This window comes from Rhea americana, unplaced genomic scaffold (genome assembly GCF_003343005.1).
Source record: "Rhea americana isolate MKP2758 unplaced genomic scaffold, rheAme1 scaffold_46, whole genome shotgun sequence".
In the NCBI taxonomy this organism is placed as follows: Eukaryota; Metazoa; Chordata; class Aves; order Rheiformes; family Rheidae; genus Rhea; species Rhea americana.
In genome coordinates, this window is record NW_028186601.1 from 5,843,256 (window position 1) to 5,863,433 (window position 20,178).

Consider the following 20,178-nt stretch of genomic DNA (forward strand, 5'->3'; position numbering starts at 1 on the left):
TCAAGGTTATTCAGCTGGAGCTGATTGTCCTCTGCAGTAGTTTTTTATGATATCCTCTCTCCCTTGTCCTTGAGTCTTGTTAACTATTTGCAGGGTTTTTCACAGCATCCRTAGGTGAATGAGATTGTTAGACTGATTTTTAAATTCTGCTACTAACTTTTCACTYTCACTTGCTTTCTTTAATAATGAGAAAAGGTAAAGCTGGCCTCTTGGGCAGTCTGCTAATGCCTGCAGATGCTGCTTTTTCTCTGTTTGTCCTAAAACAAGCAGAATTTCAGCTTTTAGCTGGAGACTTGTGTATATATTGCTGACTAAAATAGAAAGAAAAAAAATCAATCCGAACGTAAGGCCTTCTTGGWTTTTGTCGTATGTTTTGCTTCCAAATGGAGTTGTGAAGGGTGTGCCAAGACCAGGACCCTGGTTGGGGAGTGCTGTGCGTGGATTATGGCCTTACTGCACTTGCCTAATGCCGTGTTGAAGGTAACTCAGCCTTACCCGCACTCAGCAYTGCACCAGCCTGCTATGTTCCCTGTGATGGTATCTAACAGGGTGAACTTTTCAAGGGGAGACAAGCCCACAGAGGCTAACTCTGCTTTCCAAGCCCGTGTTTTTGCTCAGCATCACATTTACCTGTTGCAGAGGCTGTTGCYGTTGGCTCCTTAGAGCAGGCCTGCCCTGACTGTTTTCCCAGCAAGCCAATCTCATAGGAGGAGTTGTCAGGTGTCAGCAGTCTCCTGACACATGGGGAAGCAGTTTGGCACAACGGATGCCTTACGTAAAACAAGCATCATTGAAATATTTACCAACGTTACCATGCAGCAGATGGTAACAACCTGACCCATACCCCATGCCCCTCCAAGCTGTATGGCCAGTCACCACGCTGGAGAAGCAGATGCCGTACCTACCTGCTATTCCAAGCCTGTATGACAAATGGCTTAGCTTTGCAAGAGGTCATTGCCCAGATGAGACTGTTAAAGTTGTGTTGTCTCATGCCCTTTTCCATCAGGAGAAAGAGTGTGAGCTGGTACGTACTTCCCTGTCAGCGTAATTTTGATGCATAAATACCTTTGAATGTAATTTATATTCACAGCCAGTCTCTGTGTATTGTGCATCCATAGRGTAATGTGGTATATTTGAGATACAGCTGTGAGGGCAGTCAGTCATGATGCATTTATAAATAAAGTTATGAGACAGCAGAATCTGGAGTGAATCTGGAGGCTGACCCTTTTCAGTCTGTTGCTGATAAACAGCAGTCTTTGTCACGTGCAGAAGGATTCAGGTGTCACTGAAAGAGTAGATAGAAAACTTCTGAATACTTGAGCAGAGTCAAGCAATGCCTGGTGACAGACAAAACAGGATTCYTCTGTGATCCTTTATCAAAGGGCTGACATGTAACACTGTTCTCTTTTCTAGGAGCAAATAGGAGGCCCGGGAGTGAACACCATGGAAAGAGTTGTGGTGTGTGTGTTATTGCAAGCGTAGGTAAAGCATAGCCCAGGAACCTGCAGATATTACTGGGAATCAAAGCTGTTCCAGCCACTGGCTGCAGTGTCTCAGAACAGAGCCCAGAGCTCTGACTCTGCAGCCTTGGCTTCCCTGGGCACTTGCACAGCTATTTCAGTGCTGCCCTCCGTGCACACAGCGGAGGAATTTATGCATGTAATATATTCCCCTATACCTGCTAGCAGTAATTCACAGATGTTTGATGTGTATGTACACAGACGGTAGTCAGGCTGAGAGTCTCTGATTTCAGCATGGCTCTAAAAATGTTACTTCTTACCTAGCGACCCAGCCTGGGATTCTTATTTATGAACTTCTGTTTCAAAAGTACCGCTGGCCAGAAATCTGAATTTCATGTGGGAAGCCTCTGTACTTTCAAGCTTTTGTTGTGTGCTAGSGGAAGGTTTCAGGCTTAGAAAGTTCTGAGGAATTTGAGTTCAAAAATGTCTGTTCTATTTTTCTTTCAATGCAAAGATGCAGTTCAGTCTACTGACCCGCTGTTTTTTTTTTTTTTCAAGAAAGTGTAACTRGGAGCRTTCATTCTTGTCCTTTCTCCTTTTATGGACCATGCTTCCTAGATGARCAGCRCATCCCTTGAGAYATTGCAGAAGGTTTGAATTAGTGTTGACTTCATCTAAAACAAATCATTTCAGTTTCCCAATGCAAAACCAGAGAGAGARAAAAATTCTTTTTCCCCCCATGGGGAAGATTATTATTTTTTGCAAAAAGCGTTCTTTCCATCAAAACCAAGAAGCAAGAAAAATACTGACCAGCTCTGCCTAACATCTTGTTATTCTATATTCTTATATTAATAATTGAGCCATACTTCAAACTGCTGGGGCAGGCAAGGGGAAGGAGGCAGCAGCTGTAGAGGTTTCAARAGATTTTACCACAGGTAATGATGAAAGCATTAAGGGAAGATTCAAATAAGTAATCTGAAGGAATGCAAAAAATATCAAATTCTAATTATGTGATGTGTTCCCTGGGTTTCAGGATCAAAAATGTAGGAAATGTAGAGAGTACTACTGGGCACATATAGTTGCCAAAATACAATATTTTTTAAAAAATGTTACTGCTTCRGCTTTGAGTAGATGAGGCAATGACTATGCTGCTTCTTTCAGAACTAAAATAGCAACTTGGAAAGGAGTCTGATACTTTCCAATGCAATGCTGCAAACTTCTTTCAAAAATATTGTGTCCATTTTGGAAATGGCAGTAATTGCCATAGGCACTCTAAAAGGATTGTTGCTAACGCTGATAAACACTCTTCCCCTTACATTTGGATTAAACTTACTCTAGATTGTCTTATATTGTTTTAAGAACATGTATTTAGTTGTCTGTCTTCACTTAGCACCATCTCTTGCCTACAGACTGCTGTATATCTTCCTTTTGTATGCAAGCAATTTTTTTAATGTCTGAACAGTACTTAGACGACAAAAATCTAAACATAAGTATTTATAACACTGAATAATGGTGTTTAAAAAAACTCCATATGAGGAACCTTCTGTGGTAAAAGTATGTGATGAAGGGAAGGGTAGGGAGAATCCCTAAACTCAACAGTATAAGACAATTTTTTTGTGTGTGCGCGCTATGCCATAGCCATATTAAGAAAATATTTATCATCAGAAGTAAGAGATAAGAAAGCAGGGAATTTGTCCTCAAGACCATGAAATGAAGCTTTGCATATAGTTGGTTAGAATCAAATGAAATTAAAGCAGTTTTTATGTGGAGACTGTGGAAACCACTAGCCAAAGTAGTAAACAGAGTGGTACKTAATACGGTTATTCTAACTGGGATTGAGTTTTATTTTTTGATACGTCCTTTCTTGTAGATCTTCAAATTAATCTGCCCACTAATGCGTTATGTGGTGTCCTGGCAGAGCTCAAAACCAGCTTGGAAGTAGCTGAAAGTTTGACTTATGCTTTTTCTTGCRAATTGTGGAGCAGTGATGTGGCAAAAGGGCAGGATGCAGGGAGGAGTGACTGCCTCTCTCCAAGGGGCAGAAGGGTAAGGAGACACGAAGTGATACGGGCGCTCTTGTGCCCATGGCTCGGCACTACAGGCCTGAACTGAGCCCAAGAGAGCTGCAGGAGCAGTGGCAAGGATCTTGCAGAAATAGATGTCCTCTGTGTCCTTTGCCTGGGGAACGCTCAAAGCGGGGTGAGAATAGCCTCAGACAGTTGTTGAGAGCATGTGGGTCACACTGCAGGTCTCTGCTCTACCTGGCTCCAAACAGGATTAAATTGCTCCTCTGCAACATGCCCCTGAAGGAAAGAGGTTGACASTATCACACCAGCATTATTGTGTGTTGACCTGTGCTCTTAACTGASAGCTAATAATGAGTTGCATGTCTCTGATGTTCACATCACAAGCTTCTGTTTCACATTTTTATCACATGCAAAATGATGTTTCATGTGAAATACATGCACCAAAGGCACCTGAGGAAGTGTCTGCTCCTTCCCATTTGAGGAAAGGAGTAGATCGTCAGTTAAGCACAGGGGATGACTCCTGATATAAGAGATGTTTGTATCCCCACAGAAGCAAAGCAGCGCTTATTTTAATTAAGAGTAATGACCAGACATATCTCCTGGATAAGAAGAAAATTAAGTTYTAGGATAAAGATTAAATCCGTGTGGATCCTCAGAAGGACTTCAGACAAGACATTGGCTAATRTAATCCACAGAGAAGAGATTCTCTCTAATCCCTGTGACCAGATGTGTAGACATGTAGCTAGGTGAAATACTGGGTGTCAGGAAAATCTGCAAAAAGTCTCTTTAAATAAGAAAGGCTGCARTGTAAGCATTTTTTTTCTTAACTTGAAGAGTTCTTTTTTCCCTCAAATGTCTTTCTGCAAACTTTTGTCAATATGTTCTTAATGTTCATGTATTATAGGAAAAAAAAATTATTTGCATCTGCTCTTTTCTTGAAATCAGTCTTAACTAAGCCAGGTTACCTGGATAATAAGGTTTTTCTGACCCAAAAGTGTGATGAGTCTATGAATTGAGTTAGTTCACTGGTGTTGTACATCCTGCCATGTTCTCAGGACACCCGAAGGAGCATGCAGCATAAATGCCAGCCCCCCTGCTGGCATTGCAGCAGTCAGGAGAGGTGGCAGAGGCCTCCAGCTACCCAGGCATCCAAAGACCCTGCAGCAAGATACCAAGAATACTTGTGAAACCTAAGGGCTCCTAGGGAGTTTTCCATATTCTCCAAAAGGCCAACAAAGGTAGATTAAAAAAAAAAAATAATAATGTTGCATGCAGCATGTGAGATTACAGTTATTTCCCTCCACTTCGATTCTCAAGGGGAATACCTCTCCTTAGTTAATAAAAATGTTAGAAGGTCCATTGCCATCCTGATATGGGGCAGTCATCAGGARGAGTTTTTTCACCATCTCATCCAGATGTGTCCCTAAAGGAATTCAAAAACTAGTATCCCTCCTCTAGCAACAAGTGGGTTGGCTTCTCATGCACAGCAAGACATGGGGCTCTCTGAGTTTGAGCTAAGGAAAATCTTTTATGGAAACATTCACCTGGGTTGATGTAAACCCAGCAGAGAACACCCCATTGCTGTGTGCTACTTCACTGTTAGAACTGTGTGCCTTACTTCTAGTCTGTGTCTGTCGTGAGCTTACATGGCTGGATCTGGTTCTGTATTTTTGTTTTCTAGATTGCGAATCCCCCCTTTATTATGTATAGATAATAAATAAAGTTCGCTGGGTCTTTTATTGTGAGGCTTGTTTTCTCATGACCTAAATGCTGTTGAGTTTCTTTGCTGAACTTCCTCTCATTTTGCAGTATTTTTCTTGAAGCTCGGGTGCTAGCACTGGATGATATTCCAGTAGCAGTTGTTCTGCTGTAAGTATTAAAATAACACAGCCTCATTGTTCTGTCTTGAGACTGCTCTATTTATACATACAGAGATGCTTTTTTCTTTTGGCAAGATTGTGGCTTTGAATATTCACATTCAGCTGTTTATCCACCCACCACTTCTTGGAGTTACTGCTTCCTAGCATAGTAACTGTGTTGTTCCTGCACATACTTAAACTAGGTAGCTCATGCTCAGCTTAAAATCTGAGTGATTCTCCTCTAAGTCTGCAGTATCTTCACAGTTGCTGTCCTGTATGTTGTTTTTGTCATGTGCAAGCTTTAATTTTAGTGGCTTTTGACTGTTTATTTTAGTGGGATAAATAGGGAAATGGAGCATCAGCACCTTCAGAAGAACTCCAGTAATATGGGAAGCAATAAAAGCTTTCTTTTTCTACCTACAGGATACATTTAAGATCGAAACCCAGAGAGCGTCTTTGGATGTTTACCTTGCTGATGGCAGCAATATTAGACTTGATATCCAGACCTCTGACACTGCAGAAAGAATATTAGAGGTAATGGTTCTAAACAGGACTTTGTTTTAAATTTCGCATTTGCAAGAAGTGGGCAAAAATTGAGATTGTTTCAGTAAAGAAAGGGCAAAACTGTATTTGAAGTAAACACAAGAATATCTTCTCTGTTTCTTGAGAGTTTTGGGGGGCATTAAGAGGATTGCTGATTTTGCAGATGAATTTCTTTGTTTTTATGTTTGTAATTTTCTCTCTTCCTAATGTCATGCACTCTGAACTCCAATGGCTTTTTGGCTATCCAGTTCAGGTTTCCTTTGTTTATGATAGAAAATACATATTTTTCCTTTTGGGGACACATCCTCAAAATAAAACCCGTTTATTTTAGTGAAATTACTTGAATACTGTAGCCAAAAATGTTAACCTAGTCTTGGCTTAATGAACCGATGCGCTATTGTTAAAACTCATTGTGTGGCTGATATATCTTGTTTTTCTGCATGCTCCTCCTTTATGTGTTTTGTGTGCCCTGATGCTTACTGTGAAATCGTGGGAATTTCTTTGTAATACCAGCACAATTTGAGCAGTGTGGCTCTGGGATGTCTGTGACTGCTGTTGTAATACATATACTAAACAATTAGTAGCTAAATTCTGAAAGCACTAGCAAGCAAATGTAATTTACACAACTGGCTATCTTGTGTTTGAAACTTCCAGCTGATTCTTTCCCCATCCCTGGGAAGGAGAAGCAGAGGGGAGTGGGTGTGCGTSTGTACACAGCAAGGCTAAAGCCACTTTCATGGTTATTCCTCTTTCCTAATTTTAACAGCAGTAACAAGAAAAGCACACATCTTTCAGACTGGTACTTGTCATCTTCATAAGAATCTGAAATTTMTGCTCACCATTCAGAAATCTGTGTAATATATTTGTGTTGTACCTTTACAATCTAAATTTGGAGATAGTTCTCAGCTGGCTGTAGGTACAAGCAAGCTGAAAGAATACTCATTTTCCTCCATCAAGCTGTGTGTTAGTCCGTCCACAGACTTCACACGGTGTGTCACAGTTACCATGGCTTGGATAACGTAGGGTAACCTGCTGCTCAGTGAAGGCAGCTGTTTGTCTGCCATGGAGTTTGCACACCTGAGGCAATGCCAGGACCAGTTTTTCCAGGGGAAGGTAAGTCTCAGAGCTCGCTTTAGACCCTGCAACAAGATACTTAGGGAGGCTGACAGCTGGGTGCAATAGGTTGAAGGAGAAAAGGGCTTGGGGGTGGCAGGGAAGCAGGAATTCTGATTTGGGGAGAGAGAGGCAAGTGCTTCCAAGCAGAAGTAAGGAGATGTTTTAGACAGGAGATTTGCCTCGGACTCCTGAGGAAGGGAAGGATTTGCTAATATACTTTGAAAGGACATTAATAATTTGGGCCCTACTTCTTATTTTCCCTTAGGATGTACATTGTCTAAGACCAGCATTGGTTCTTATAGTCTTAGTTCTGTGGTGGGTCAAGGTCATCTCCAAGCCAGAGACTGGCATTTTGTGTTACTTTGTTTGTAACATTCATAGATTTTTAAAGTTTWCAAGCACTTCAAAGAAATTACTACAGATTTGAAATACTGCAGACACTATTTCTTCTCTAATAGTCTTAAAGATGAGCTAGGACTTCCAGGTTTAGTTTTCCACACTGCAAGTATGCTGCTTTATTTGCTATTCTTTTGCAGTACGGCTAGACTTTTAGACTGTCATTTCCTAACATCCTGACGTTCAGGCCAATGTATAACAGGCTTTTCTTTGATCCAACAAATAAAATAAGTCAAAATCTTACTGAATCTGATTTACRTGCTTGACATTCCTGGGAAATGCCRTCTGGTGCACTTAGTATTATGCTACTAACATTTTAGTACCTATAACATTTTGAAACTTGGCTAATTAGAAAGTAATTTGCAGGGATTTTTTAGCACAGAGGCATACAGAAAGGAAGATGGTGATGTTAATTTCATTTTTCGTCTTTGTGTTTGGATTTCTAAAACTTTCTTCACTTTATACCTGGTGTTTGAGCTGACTGTGAGGCAAGTGATTTTTGTGCTCTGTTGCCCTCTCAGATGACAGTCCTGATATTAACAAATATGAGGAAAACTTCAAAGATGTGCTTATTTTAACTTGGTTCTTCTCAAACTATACTTAGCTAGTTGTCTACATTTTCCATGCAAAAAAAAAAAGGGGGGGGGGAACTCTTCTCCCTTTGAACTTAGTTGTGTGGTCTGTGAAGACAAGTGAGTTTACAATGCTTTCACTGTGATACTGGGCTGGAAATGTTTTTAGTGTTGGCAACTTATAGAAGGAGACCCAAAACCAGTACTTCCATTTCATGTTCGGAGAAAGGAAAGTCCATCTTCTGCAACCAAAGTGTGATTCTTCTATCAAGTTGTGCAGCCTGCCAGATGAATTGTGACAGGGGTGTTTTAAGGGATGGAAATTTTTCTATGGTTGCCAGACAGATTTCCTGAGCCAGCTCAGTAATTTATGATCACTGCAGAATTTGAGAATGCTCTGATGCCACTGTGCTCTTTTAGGCTGTGGCTGCTTTAACTTACACTCTGATTTTCAAGACTGGAAACAGAGTAAGACAGTTGCTGCAATCTGATCCAGCTGTTCCATGCTCACCTCTGCCTGTTTTCTCTGTCCCCGTTATCCTGTTATGCAGCTGGTCCTGTGGATCACTTCTGCATTTTCTGTTGATGCTATTTTTACCCTCTTTCAAAAAAGATGTAATTGGGCCATAGGAAGCTTTAAAAGGAAAAGAAAAAAAAAGTCCAGATGTCAAGCTGGGTAAGATTTTCTTTCTTATGCACTGGCAATAATGAAAACTCAATAGAGCTTAAATAGGCTCTTGATAGAAGCCTTCGCACAGTATAGAAGAACTCGACAAGCAAGACTGGAGCTTTCACTAAAGGGGCAGGCCTCACACATTCTTGAAGTGTAAAGATTCTATCAGCTTGGAAGGCGGACAAATATTTATTTTTACAGGATTTGTTTCGTGCTAGTAAGCAATGTTATTAGCTAAGGGCAGACGTGCTTACTGTACAACAGGGTTTGAAGATTCAGTAAGATTGGGAGGTTACATGTCAGATGCCTTGCATTGTAGTATATTTAAATTCATGGCAGAGTAGAAAACATTTTCTATTTTATTAAATGTTTATGTTCCTTTGTGACTTATTAAATTCCTCACAAATGCAAATGCTGCAATATGGGAACGGTTATATTTGTTTTTAAATGGGCAGTTAAGTAGGGCATAAGGGAATGGTGTAAAAACAATTAAGTCGCATTAATAGGTATTGAACGTGCCTCTTCCTTATTCATGCTAATGGATAGCTGACTTTCTCTGTTTTTAAAGGTTGCATCATACAAGATGGGGCTATCAAGAGAACTAATAGGATATTTTAGCCTATTTTTTATTCAAGATCACAGTGATGGAGCTCTCTCTGGTAAGCTGTACAGAGTGCTTAATTTAGCCCTCCTTTGGATTTTTGTAGGCCGTGGTGGTTGAATCTGGGATCTATGAACAGAGCTTGCATGAACCTGCTTAGGCTAAAAGACCCRTTCTGTCAGATTAAACCCCCTCACATCAATCCCCTGTGTGGCTCAGCTGCTCCTTGCTGGGGAGAAGTGGTGGTGGGAGCACGGTTTGACAATAGATTGGTGTGGTGCAGGGGTGAGACTTTCACAGGAGGATATAATGTGTCTCTGTTTACAAAATACATAGCAACTTTTCCATATGGGAACTGTAGGGTGGATCTTCTGTATAGGCATTTAATCAGATAGAAGAGAAAAAAAAAAGGCCTGTTTTTAATTCTACAGATCTCATACTGAGTTTAACAATGGGGCAGGAAACTCCTTTGTTAAGTTTATAAAAAATGTTTGTGGCTTGCTTTCCTTTATGTCCTGACATGTTTCCTTTCTTGAGTGATAGAAACTTAGAAGTTTAACCACAGTGATGGCACCAAGCAAGCCGTAAATCCAGAGTGTGGGTTTCTTTAGAGTCATTAAATGTAAAGAGGCTTTTTTGCCCTCACTGGTTTACCTATGTTCTGTTTTCTGTATGGACAAATGTGTGGATGAGGCTAGAGCCTGGYCTGGGATTAGGATAGGCTGGGGCCAGATCTCTCTCCTGCAGGGAAGTGAATACCAGTTTAGCCATTGATTTGAGTGAAACTGGGAACGTAGCTTCTCCAAGTGACCTTGACAAGTCATTTAGCTTTTTTCAGTCTCCTTATTGGCATAAAGATGCTAATGGTCATCTTCTGAACTTTTTCAATATGAAGAGGTACTGAAAGTCCACTAATAAACTCTGACTTTCTCAGCAGGGTAGAAACCTTACTATTTTTGTTTATTTTATTTATAATTTCTCCCTCCCTCTCTCTGGCTGTGAAAGGTACTGCTGAGTCCACAGCCTCCCTGGCTGTTACTATGTCACAAGTGTCTTTGGATGCAACATTTTATATGGCATTTTATGACAGTCATAGAAGAATTTCTCTTTGCCTTGTATTGAAAATTTATTTTATTCTCCTGTATATCCAATTATATTGCAATCTATTACATTCCTGTGTATCTTGATACTCSTCACAAACACATCAAGTCAAAATGTAACCCACAGTCCACTGCCAAAAAATATTGAAGTGCTCACATGCTTAAAATAAAGCACATGATAGTGTTCTGCTGAATTGGGGTTTTGGCTCAGAAATAAATACTTACAGGGTTAGGCCTTTAGACATATATATGTATTTTTAAAAAAGTCACCTCTGAAGTAGCATGCTTTTAATTCTACATATTACTTACAGTGTTCTTGTGTAGTGTTTTGTTCAAGAAAGGTACTGATCTTGGAATTTTGTGGCCACAATTCTTTTGAAGGCAGAAACATCCATCTTGTTAAGCTGTGTTTTGAGAGAAGGATATTCTATAAGAGCATTCTCTAAGGAGGTAGAGAAATTATGTAAGTAAAAGAGCTACTGAAATTTAAACTTTCAGAGAAGTGAGGAAGATAACCTGTCACCTTGCTTTACTCAGGAATTCATTTTTGTGAAGTTGTTTTTTCTCTCCAAAAGCACGCTGCTAATCAGCACTTTAATCCATCACCAACTGAAATAAAATACTAGCTGGCCTATTTCACTAGATTTCACCAAATATTTCATTTTTCTTCTTTTCCCAGTGGTGAAAAAAGTGRCAGAATTTGAACTTCCTTATGTGAGTCTTCAGAGCATGAAGCAGTTGCACTGTAAGCTTGGAATCAGGAAGTGGTGAGCAAGACGCTTAAAAGGGACTAGTAAGATGCGTAACAACTGCTATARACTATGTCAGGGAAAGAAGTCCCTTGAATAACTTGGATAAAAAGCCTTCAGCCTTAGTAACTTGACTGTTGTTCTTTGAGGCCAATTTGTTTTTGGAATTGACTGATTTCTGTGGCCCTGCATATTAATTTTATCATTGTACTATTTCTGAAGTGCTCTTCACTGCATTCGGCTCTTTATTCTCTCTCTCTTTTGGAATCTCTAGAGAGAGGTGTTTTTGTGGGTGCTTGACTTTAACTTTTGTATCTGCGTAATGTAGTGGCCACAAATGGGAATGTAGCATTTTTACTGTATTTTAAAATTTATAAAAGCAAATTTGGGGTTCTGAGTTACAAGACGCAACTCAGTTTAGATCAAAAGTAATCCATCTCTATCCAAAGTTCTCATTTCTATATATTAATACATAAAAAGCTTGAGGCTGTAGCCTGGGCGTTTCTTCTGGKGAGTGAGCAGGCTTAAGGAGCAAAGGTTTGTTCCCCTTTCATTTGTCCCATCTCTGGCTCCTCTTTATTTGTGTTGATAGAACTCTGTGGGTAGACATGAGGCCCCCAGGTCAGTTCRCCTAGGCTAAAAACTTGCTGGCTGGCTTTTTTTGTTTTTGTTTTTTCCTGGCCTATTGTGGTCTACATTAGTCCCACAGTCTTGCTGATTGTGCAGTGAACAGTTGTGCTGTTGGTAGTAGAGCTAGCTGGCTCRAGGCTAGGTCTTGTACATCAGCACCACATTGTGGCAGTTCGTGACCTGATAGGCCTTCTGTGTAGATAAGACCGGAATTGTTTGGGCAAAGAAAGAAAAAACAGAGAAATGTTACAGTTTTAAATTGTAATTGTTGGGTACCAACAACTTTAACCAAAGTGAAAGTGAAGAGGTTAATATAACTTCAGTTTATRTCTGTACTGCTACAATGTGCACACTATATTGCACACTTCAAGGGTAAAACTTTATCTAGTAAGTAAGCAGATATTTCTGAGTGATATGATCCCATCATATTTGGCTGATGTGTCAAAGGGCTATATTTAGAATTACATCTTCATATGTTAGTACCTTTTTCTCCCTGGTAGGTATATGGATCCTTCTCTTGATGCATTGCTGATGGATTGTAGAGCTTCAATGAATTTGTTATATATGCAGGTAAAACTGAAAGATCTTCAGAATTTTAAAAGTTAACTTTCCCATGTTAATTTCTTATTTTATACAAGTTCTTGAAATGTYTGGGGTAGATTACATTAGTATTAAACATGGTCATAAATGGGTTYTTTTTAACACTGCCTTGTTGCACTTCTCAAAATGATGGGTATAGCTACTGTTGAACATTTGTGGGAGGGCAAACTCATCTATTAGAGATACTAACTCTTCTTTGTTTTGTGCATGGGAATCGCACAAAAGGAGTGATTTAGACATCTGTCCATTATATTTTCATCTCTCTGTAGGTATTCATCAATGATGACAGCATTTGAATTCTAAACTAGGTGTGCTGGGTTGTACTAGCTTTGGAAACTTAATTCAGGAGGAAGGAGCAAATTAGAATGAACCTGTCCCAAAACCCAAGGCCGRTCTTGTCGATGGTGTGTGAAAAAGCAAATAAATTTTTACTGACTTTTTTTTTTCTATTTTAAAAACTTCATTTAAGGCAATCSAGGAAATAGAGAGGAATTGGATTAAACCAACAGAGAGGGAAATACAGGAGCTTGAATTTCTACAAAAGACTGCAAACAAAGTGAAGGTAAAATAGAATTTTAAAACAATACAAGCAGATTGAGGAGTTAATTTTGAAGCAATGGTACTTGAGGTTGTTACTGTTTAAAAATACAGCTTGGTTCTGTAGACTGGAGTGGGCTAGAAATCTAGGTCTCCCACCTCCTGGGCAGATGCTAACTATTGTGTTACCAGGTAGCAGAGATAGGAGCCTCCTCTTCTAGCATTTTGAAACATCACACAGAATGACTTGGATACCTAAGGACAGCAGGAAGTTTGTCTGCAAATCCCAGTATTCACTATTTGCCAAGCTCAGACATCAAGGTTTCACATTCAGTTTAGGAAATGAGATGGGAATTCAGGCTGCTGAGACTTCTGTCCTCAGTATCTTCTGCAGATTAGTTTTGTCTTTCCCTCTTCATGCCTCATATGTGTCTGTCAGAGAATCCAGTTTGCCATGTCTAGTGCAAAAAAAAAAAAAAAAAAAACACCAAACAAGAGAAACAGGTTTCTAAACTGGGACTGGGAGCTTTATTCCCTGAGTTGAGCACTAACATTTTGCAGTGGATTTCTGTTCTCCCATAAGAAAGTGGAATAGGAATCTGAAAGATTTACTTTATAACCCGTTTTTCCATTCACTAGCCCTCACTTGTCTTTAGTGTAAATCATTTTAGTTCTGTCTTTCTGATGCAGTTCCTGGAGCTGGTTCGAGAAATGCAGTTCTATGGATACATACGACTTGATCCTTGCATTTGTGACTACCCAGAAGTAGGTTGCTCAGCTGATATCTATGTGGGCAATAATGAAATTAACTGCTGCATAAAATTACCTACTAAACAAACCAAAGAGGTCAGCTTTAAGATCAACAGGTTGAGACGCTGGCAAGTCACTTTTCTCGTAAGTATTTCACTGACTCTGTATCTGAATTTGTTTTTTCTGTATGAAAACTGAGGTTGTCAGGCAGTGGCAGATTTTGAGTGTGTGTGGGGTGTGTTTCTCTTAAATACCTCCTATCTATTATTCCCCAGCCCCCCAGTCCTATCTTGAAACAAATTCCTGCAGCCRTATTCTGCTGTGTTTGCTCCCTTTCCTGACATTTTGTGTCTATCATTACCTGTTCCTCTCTCCTGGTGTTGAAGGTGGAATTGGCARAGCATTTTGTGGGGAAGAACTGCTTTAGCCAGTTTTATCTTGCAAAGATTYCCCCTTCCTCACTGCTACTTGCTCCCCTTCAGTAGTAGTACTCTGATACAGATTTTTCTCTATTTTTATTTATATACTGTATAAAATGAACCTGACTGACTAATTCAGGTTTAAGGCTGAACACCTTGATGCTGTTCACAGCTGTTTCCTCGGTTCCTTTTGTTTTTCAGGGTCTGGAAAAGGATGGTGAAGAAGAGACCCTGGAACTCAGATTTGAGTACAGAGATTCAGATAAATGGCAGTGGATAATTTTTTACACAAAACAGGTTCGTTCTCAATCACATTAGAAAGGGATCAGTGTGTAATATATGATCTTATAGCCACAGGAATTGGAATTTGTTCATCAAAAGTGATCTCTTGTATCAGTGTAGATGCCATGTGTACAGCAGGTCAGCCTAGAGATATGGGAAAGGCATTTAAGTTTCTGGGACAGGTTTCCCCCTTCCCACCCGCTCCCCCATGCTGGCAAAAGAAATGCTTAGTATTCAGCAGCAAACTTGGCATAGTGCACGGAGGTGCCACTCACTTACTGGGCTCAGTGAGTATCCCAAATCRTTAATCTGTCAAACTTGCCTTAGGTCAAAGGCTTTTATCTTCCCCAAGAAAGCCTATTGTTCAAATATATGCCATATAAACACAAGTTAATGGAGGATGCAAGTATGTGCCTTGATAACAAGTATTCTCTTTGCACATAAATAGTAYTTAAATAGGGTTTTATAGGGTGCCATTCCTCCCTTTGTTTTCTAGCAGCTCTTTAARGAGCTAAAGGTGTCCAAGAATTGAAGTCAGCCATCTGTGGTTATGCTGCCTAGCAAATAATCTAGGCTCTGCCATATCTAAGGGAGCTCCAGCCTCCATTTAGGTACTGAGCCTCTTTTTAAGAAAAAAAGTCCTCAAATTGCTTTTTTTCTCTGTCCCACAGACAGAGACAGGATTTTCTGAGTAAAATCAAAATGCTTATTTTTTCACACATGACTTCTGAATTCCAAGGTGATGATGCAGTTCATAACTCTGTAGTAAGTGTTAGTTTCCTGCCACACTTAAGTTTTGTGAAAACATGAGTCACCACATTCAATACCATCAGTGAAAGCAGGAAGCTTTCTAGTTTCTGTGCTGTTGGGAAGGCAGAAAACTAAAATTACTTCAGCATTAATTCTCCTATGAAATCTATTAGAGTTGTGCTAGATGTAGACCAGTGTCCCACTTTCCTCAGAGGTGCGAGGAGGAGACAAAGGCTGGAATTGTGCTGCTGTGTAAAAGAAGCAAGGGTTTGATCTAKTTTAGAGGGACTGTAAGCACTTTAAGTGCAGAGTAAAATTAACTGATTTGGGAAAGTAATAGCTCAGTAGTTAGGGACTGTAACTTTCGGGTGGGGGAGGAATGGAAAAGTTCAGAGTATCGGTTAATAGAAGAAATTGGAATGTTGGGATCCCTTTTAGGCCTTTCTGCTGAGTAGCTGCTTGAAAAAAATGATTTCAGAACAGATGATGAAGGCAAGCAAAGAAGACCAAGAAATGGTGAGCATGTGTGCATGTAGGTGCCTGAATAGCTGTTTAAAGGAAACAAAACTATTTTTTTTTCTTTTTTTCAAACGTGCTTGGAAAAGTCCTATTGATGGAAAAGGTCTTGCATGTTCCAACACTTCAGTACAGAATTACTTGACTAGGAAGTATCTTTGCTCAATTTTATTGGAAACAGTATTTATTCTGAATGTTAAAGATGGCTTGTCATCATTATTTTAGTAATGTTCTCCATTCTCCCTCTTGGACTTTAATTCTTGCTGTATATGATAAAAGACACTTAAGGAATAATTCTTATGTTCTGATGTAGCCTATTGCCTGTTTGTATCCATATCTGGCTTTCTTTTTCTTTTTTTTTTCCACTTCACTTGCTTGCCCCATCTGCTGCAGTGTTAGACAAGTTTGAGATCTGTGACATTCCTACTGTGATACTTTCTTGTTTTAAATAGAAGAGTTAGTAAAAATATGATTTGTAGCTAAAACACTTATGTTATCTTTTGTGTTTAAGGATGAGTATATATTTAGGTATTTGTTACTAAAAAAAAAAAGAAACAACTATTATTAATGTGCCTGTAACATCTAAAGACTTTGAATGGCTGTTACATCAAAACCTCCTAAAAGGAAGGAGAGAGGGAAGTGAAGGGTTTGCTTCTGGACCCATGCTCATTACAGTGAGCAGGGAGGCAATGAACATCTAATTTCATAGCTTTAAACTATAAGCAGTTAAAAATAGTTACATGGAAACAAACTGATTTGAATTTTGGAAAGATTCGATGCCCCTAAGTTTTATTTGTAATGGAAGTACAGTAAACCTTTAATTGTGAAGATTATTCAGGATTTAATTAATCAGCTGTTGATACTGCTGGGGTAACTTTGACTATGATCAGCCTTGTTTTAAAAAAAAGGGGGGGGGGGCAAATATGCCAGTTCATTTCCTAAGCTGTTTATAGTGGGTTTCATTGAACACCAGTTCATTTGCCCAACACATTTTGTTCCAATACTTGTGTGTGTGTCAAACTTATTCTAAGTTAAATCTTTCAATCTATTAGGAGATCAAGATGCCTGAATCCACAAAAATTAGTAAGAAACCAAGCATCCAACAGAAACAGGTTAGTAAGTGAGAAAAGCTCTCTAAAATGTGAATATGTGRTGTTTGCTTATTAGTGCTGTTTAGCTCAATCTCTGTTTTTTTTTTTTCAAATAGAGAGACTCCTAATAAATTTAGTGGAAATCTCTTTGAGTAGGAAATGGAGCTAAAGTTGAATTCTGAGAGGAAAAAGAGAGCAAGAAACATGTCAGAATAAAAGTATTATTTTGCTTTGTGTTGAGTGATAGTCTGCTTTAATTTTTAAAAACATATCTGAATTGAATTCTCAACGAAGTTCACAGAAAGCCAAAAGGTGTGCATAGATCATGTGTCTGTAATATCCACATGCAGCTGTTCCTACAGTTTACAGACTTGTGCTTGGATTCACGCTGGGATTGTTTGTGTTCATCTTTACTTTTATTTGGGAGTCATCCATTTGGGAAATTGATCATGTTACATACCTGCACATGTACACTCCTATCATGTAACAGTTAATTTCAAGTTGCAATAACTGTAATCAACATTCATAGCTAATGCTTCCTGAATAGTCTAATGTTAAAAATGTTAATTTTCTAAGTCATTTGTTCAATGTGAGGTAATAAATCAGTGGAAAGGAAATAATATAAAACAAAATAAATTATTTTGTCAGAGTGTATGATTGGCCAAAGGGAGCCATTTTTAAAAGAAAACCTAAAATCTAATTTGAAATCAGAAAAAAAAAAGATATTGATACAGTTTTAAAAGGAAATTAAACAGCACAAAATCAATCACTATTCTTTCACAAGCAGATAGACTAGCTTGTGTGGCACGTTTTCTTGCTGCTTTCTTTGAGGTGCTCTGTACTCACCACTCTTGGAGACTAGATTCTAGGTTCTTCAGTATTTGCAAATAATCTGCAAGTGATAATAAAGGAGATGGCATTTTCTGAATGATTTGTTGTGCCTGTGAAGACTGAGTAAGGATGTGGTTCACTGGCACACAACTTCAGATGCTGGAGCTGAAGTAATGACTAAGTTGTATGGCATTCTGGGTTTGAGGCAATTCTTCTGATTTAAATATACTTTAAAATACTTGGTTAGAAGCAAGATGTACTCTGAATGCTCCCTCTGAATTTTTGTGAGGAGAGAGGCTTCGGATAGGAAAAATATACAACCCCTCAGCTAGTCAACTGTGTCTTCCTGGAGTGATGTCCAGCTGTTGAGATCAAACTCAGTGAAAGAAAATTAGAGCTGGTAACTAGAACATAATTGTTTATTTTAAAAAAGTCAAGCTATGCTGCTGCTGCTGTAAATGGTGCTAGTATGGCATACTGTGCCTCCTACTGTGCAGCAAGTTCAGCAGCGGTTTAGGTCTTCTTGCACAAAGCTGTTACTAGACAATCAATAAAGTCTTCAACCATACTTAATAGAACTTCTGAACTTTCTGTGATCACAATATCCAGTTTAAGACTTACCTTTCCTCCTCCTCTTTGYCTCTTTGCAAGAGGCTTGAAAAAAATGATGCGTTAAAAGTGTGCCTTTGCATGTTCTCATTTGAAAAAGGCTTCAGCTGGGTCATTATAATTTGGCCATTACTATCCTCAGGATAGTAATTTCATTTGGCCTGAGCTGGCTGAAAGTTTATCTGACTGCTTTCCAAAGATTCTGAAAACTTCTGCCAGATATTTTCTGCTGACTCATGAGAAGAAAAATTTAATCTTGGTTTTGTGATTCTGTACTTGCATCTTGTGTTACTACTAGATCAGCATGACAGCATGTAAATTCTTGTTTGAATAGATAATTCAGTGCAGCAGTAAGATTTAGTAGGAAAATCAAGAACAATCTGTGAACTGAGATAAAAATTACTTAACTAGTATGCRGTCCATGCAGACAGTAAGGCTATGCTATGGAATATGCCTGCATCTAGGCAATTATACTGTTTGAATTCTTTAGAAATATTGAGAAGAGGCATAAAGTAACTAATATTAGGAACCAGGCATTAGGAAACTGGACCAAATTTTGCCTAGCCTCTCTCTCTGTTAAAGTTATTGCAGCATGACTGCCACAGTGTTACAATAGACCCTTTTAGTAGAGTGCTTTAGGACATTTATTTTAGATGTATCTCAGGATATCACTCTGTAAGAGGCAGAATAAAAATTTGTGCCAAAAGTCTCCTAGTACAACAGTCCTGCTGCAGATACATGCATTCTGAGGGTCTGGTTAGCTGGCTTACACCTTAAAAACCTGGGTTACCTGGGGTTGTTGGGATGTTTCACATGGTACACAGTAGCTTTTAGAAAGAACATTTAGTTCAGTGACAGCTTTTGGAGGAGGACAGAACATGATGCATCTATTTAAAATGACTGTATAAACTATTAATTTATGTAGGTGTCACTTACGCAGGTATACTTAACCACATCCATCTTTAACCATGTCCATCTAATTCAGAAGGCCTGGTACATAGTTAAAGTACCTGTACATGTGTGCTTGTGGCCACTGTAAAGCCACAGAACACTATTAGCATGTTTAGAACTGCCTTTCAATCTGCACCACACTTAGTACATTGCAATAAACCTCTAAGAACAGGAGCAACTGTCTACTCTAGCAACAAATTCTGTCCTTTCCCAAATGCTAACATAAAAAGATCACCCACTGCACCTGAACCACTATTATGTCAAATTTTCTAGCTTATATTTATATTTAATTATTGAAATGTGTATACTCTCTTGTTTCTTGTTTCTCTGCAGGTAGTTCATTCCAGTTTTATAGCAAGGAGAAGATTTTTGGTTCAGCCAGATGAAGAGGATTATGTATTTGAGAAAATAAGAGAGGAGGACCTGTGACAGTCTCATTTAGATGTTGTCTTTTGAGATTAATTGTCTGAAAATCAAACTCTTTGAAATCTTGAATYATAAGAAAAGTATCTTCAGCATAATTCCATGCCTTTGAAATGGTCTTTATTTATGGAATATATAACTGCAGTGAACAATCATTTGAGTTAAAATGTGCTATGAACCGGGAGAYAGCCATCCTGTCTACATGTGGGCCTTTTCACAATGAAAGTATTGGGACAGAAAAGGAGGGTGTTAACTAGAAAAAAGTTTTAAGATATTAGAGGGAAAAAGTACTTTGCTTTAATGTATCAATATATACTGCTTCTGTGAGTATTCATGTAATTAATGCGTTGGCTGAGTAGGCTATTGCTCTCCTTTGCTGGGACCTATCATTCCTTTTCTTAAGCACAACAGACTATTGCAGTGCTCTTACTGTGCTTTGAGGTACCATCAGTGCTGATATTCAGGGGAAGCTAGACCCAACATTAACCATGTCACTAAGCTGTTTGCTAACTTGAGGAGACTGAAGTGCCTAAACCACAGTAGTCCGTATCGGGCTTCAATTCTTTGATTCTTCTTACTGTGCTTGCTTTGAAATGCAGAATCAGGGGAGAGAACAGGGAAGGGAAGTGAGAATCAAAAATTGCCAAATTCTGTTATGTTGGGGAAAATCAAGTAACTTCAGCTCTGGTTTGC

The 20,178-nt window shown here is 39.0% G+C and overlaps 1 protein-coding gene across 1 annotated transcript in view; it reads left to right on the forward strand.

Annotated features, from left to right (window-relative positions):
- The window catches only part of SNX31 (sorting nexin 31), a 40,547-nt gene extending 20,964 nt beyond the window's left edge, over positions 1–19,583 (forward strand). The window contains exons 5-14 of the mRNA XM_085316250.1: positions 5,770–5,880; positions 9,215–9,305; positions 11,027–11,114; positions 12,227–12,296; positions 12,796–12,888; positions 13,554–13,757; positions 14,234–14,329; positions 15,503–15,580; positions 16,633–16,692; positions 19,396–19,583. Of these exons, the coding sequence (XP_085172376.1) occupies positions 5,770–5,880; positions 9,215–9,305; positions 11,027–11,114; positions 12,227–12,296; positions 12,796–12,888; positions 13,554–13,757; positions 14,234–14,329; positions 15,503–15,580; positions 16,633–16,692; positions 19,396–19,491 (987 nt within the window). The 3' untranslated portion in view covers positions 19,492–19,583. The remainder of the gene's footprint in view (positions 1–5,769; positions 5,881–9,214; positions 9,306–11,026; positions 11,115–12,226; positions 12,297–12,795; positions 12,889–13,553; positions 13,758–14,233; positions 14,330–15,502; positions 15,581–16,632; positions 16,693–19,395) is intronic.
- Positions 19,584–20,178: the final 595 nt, after the last annotated feature.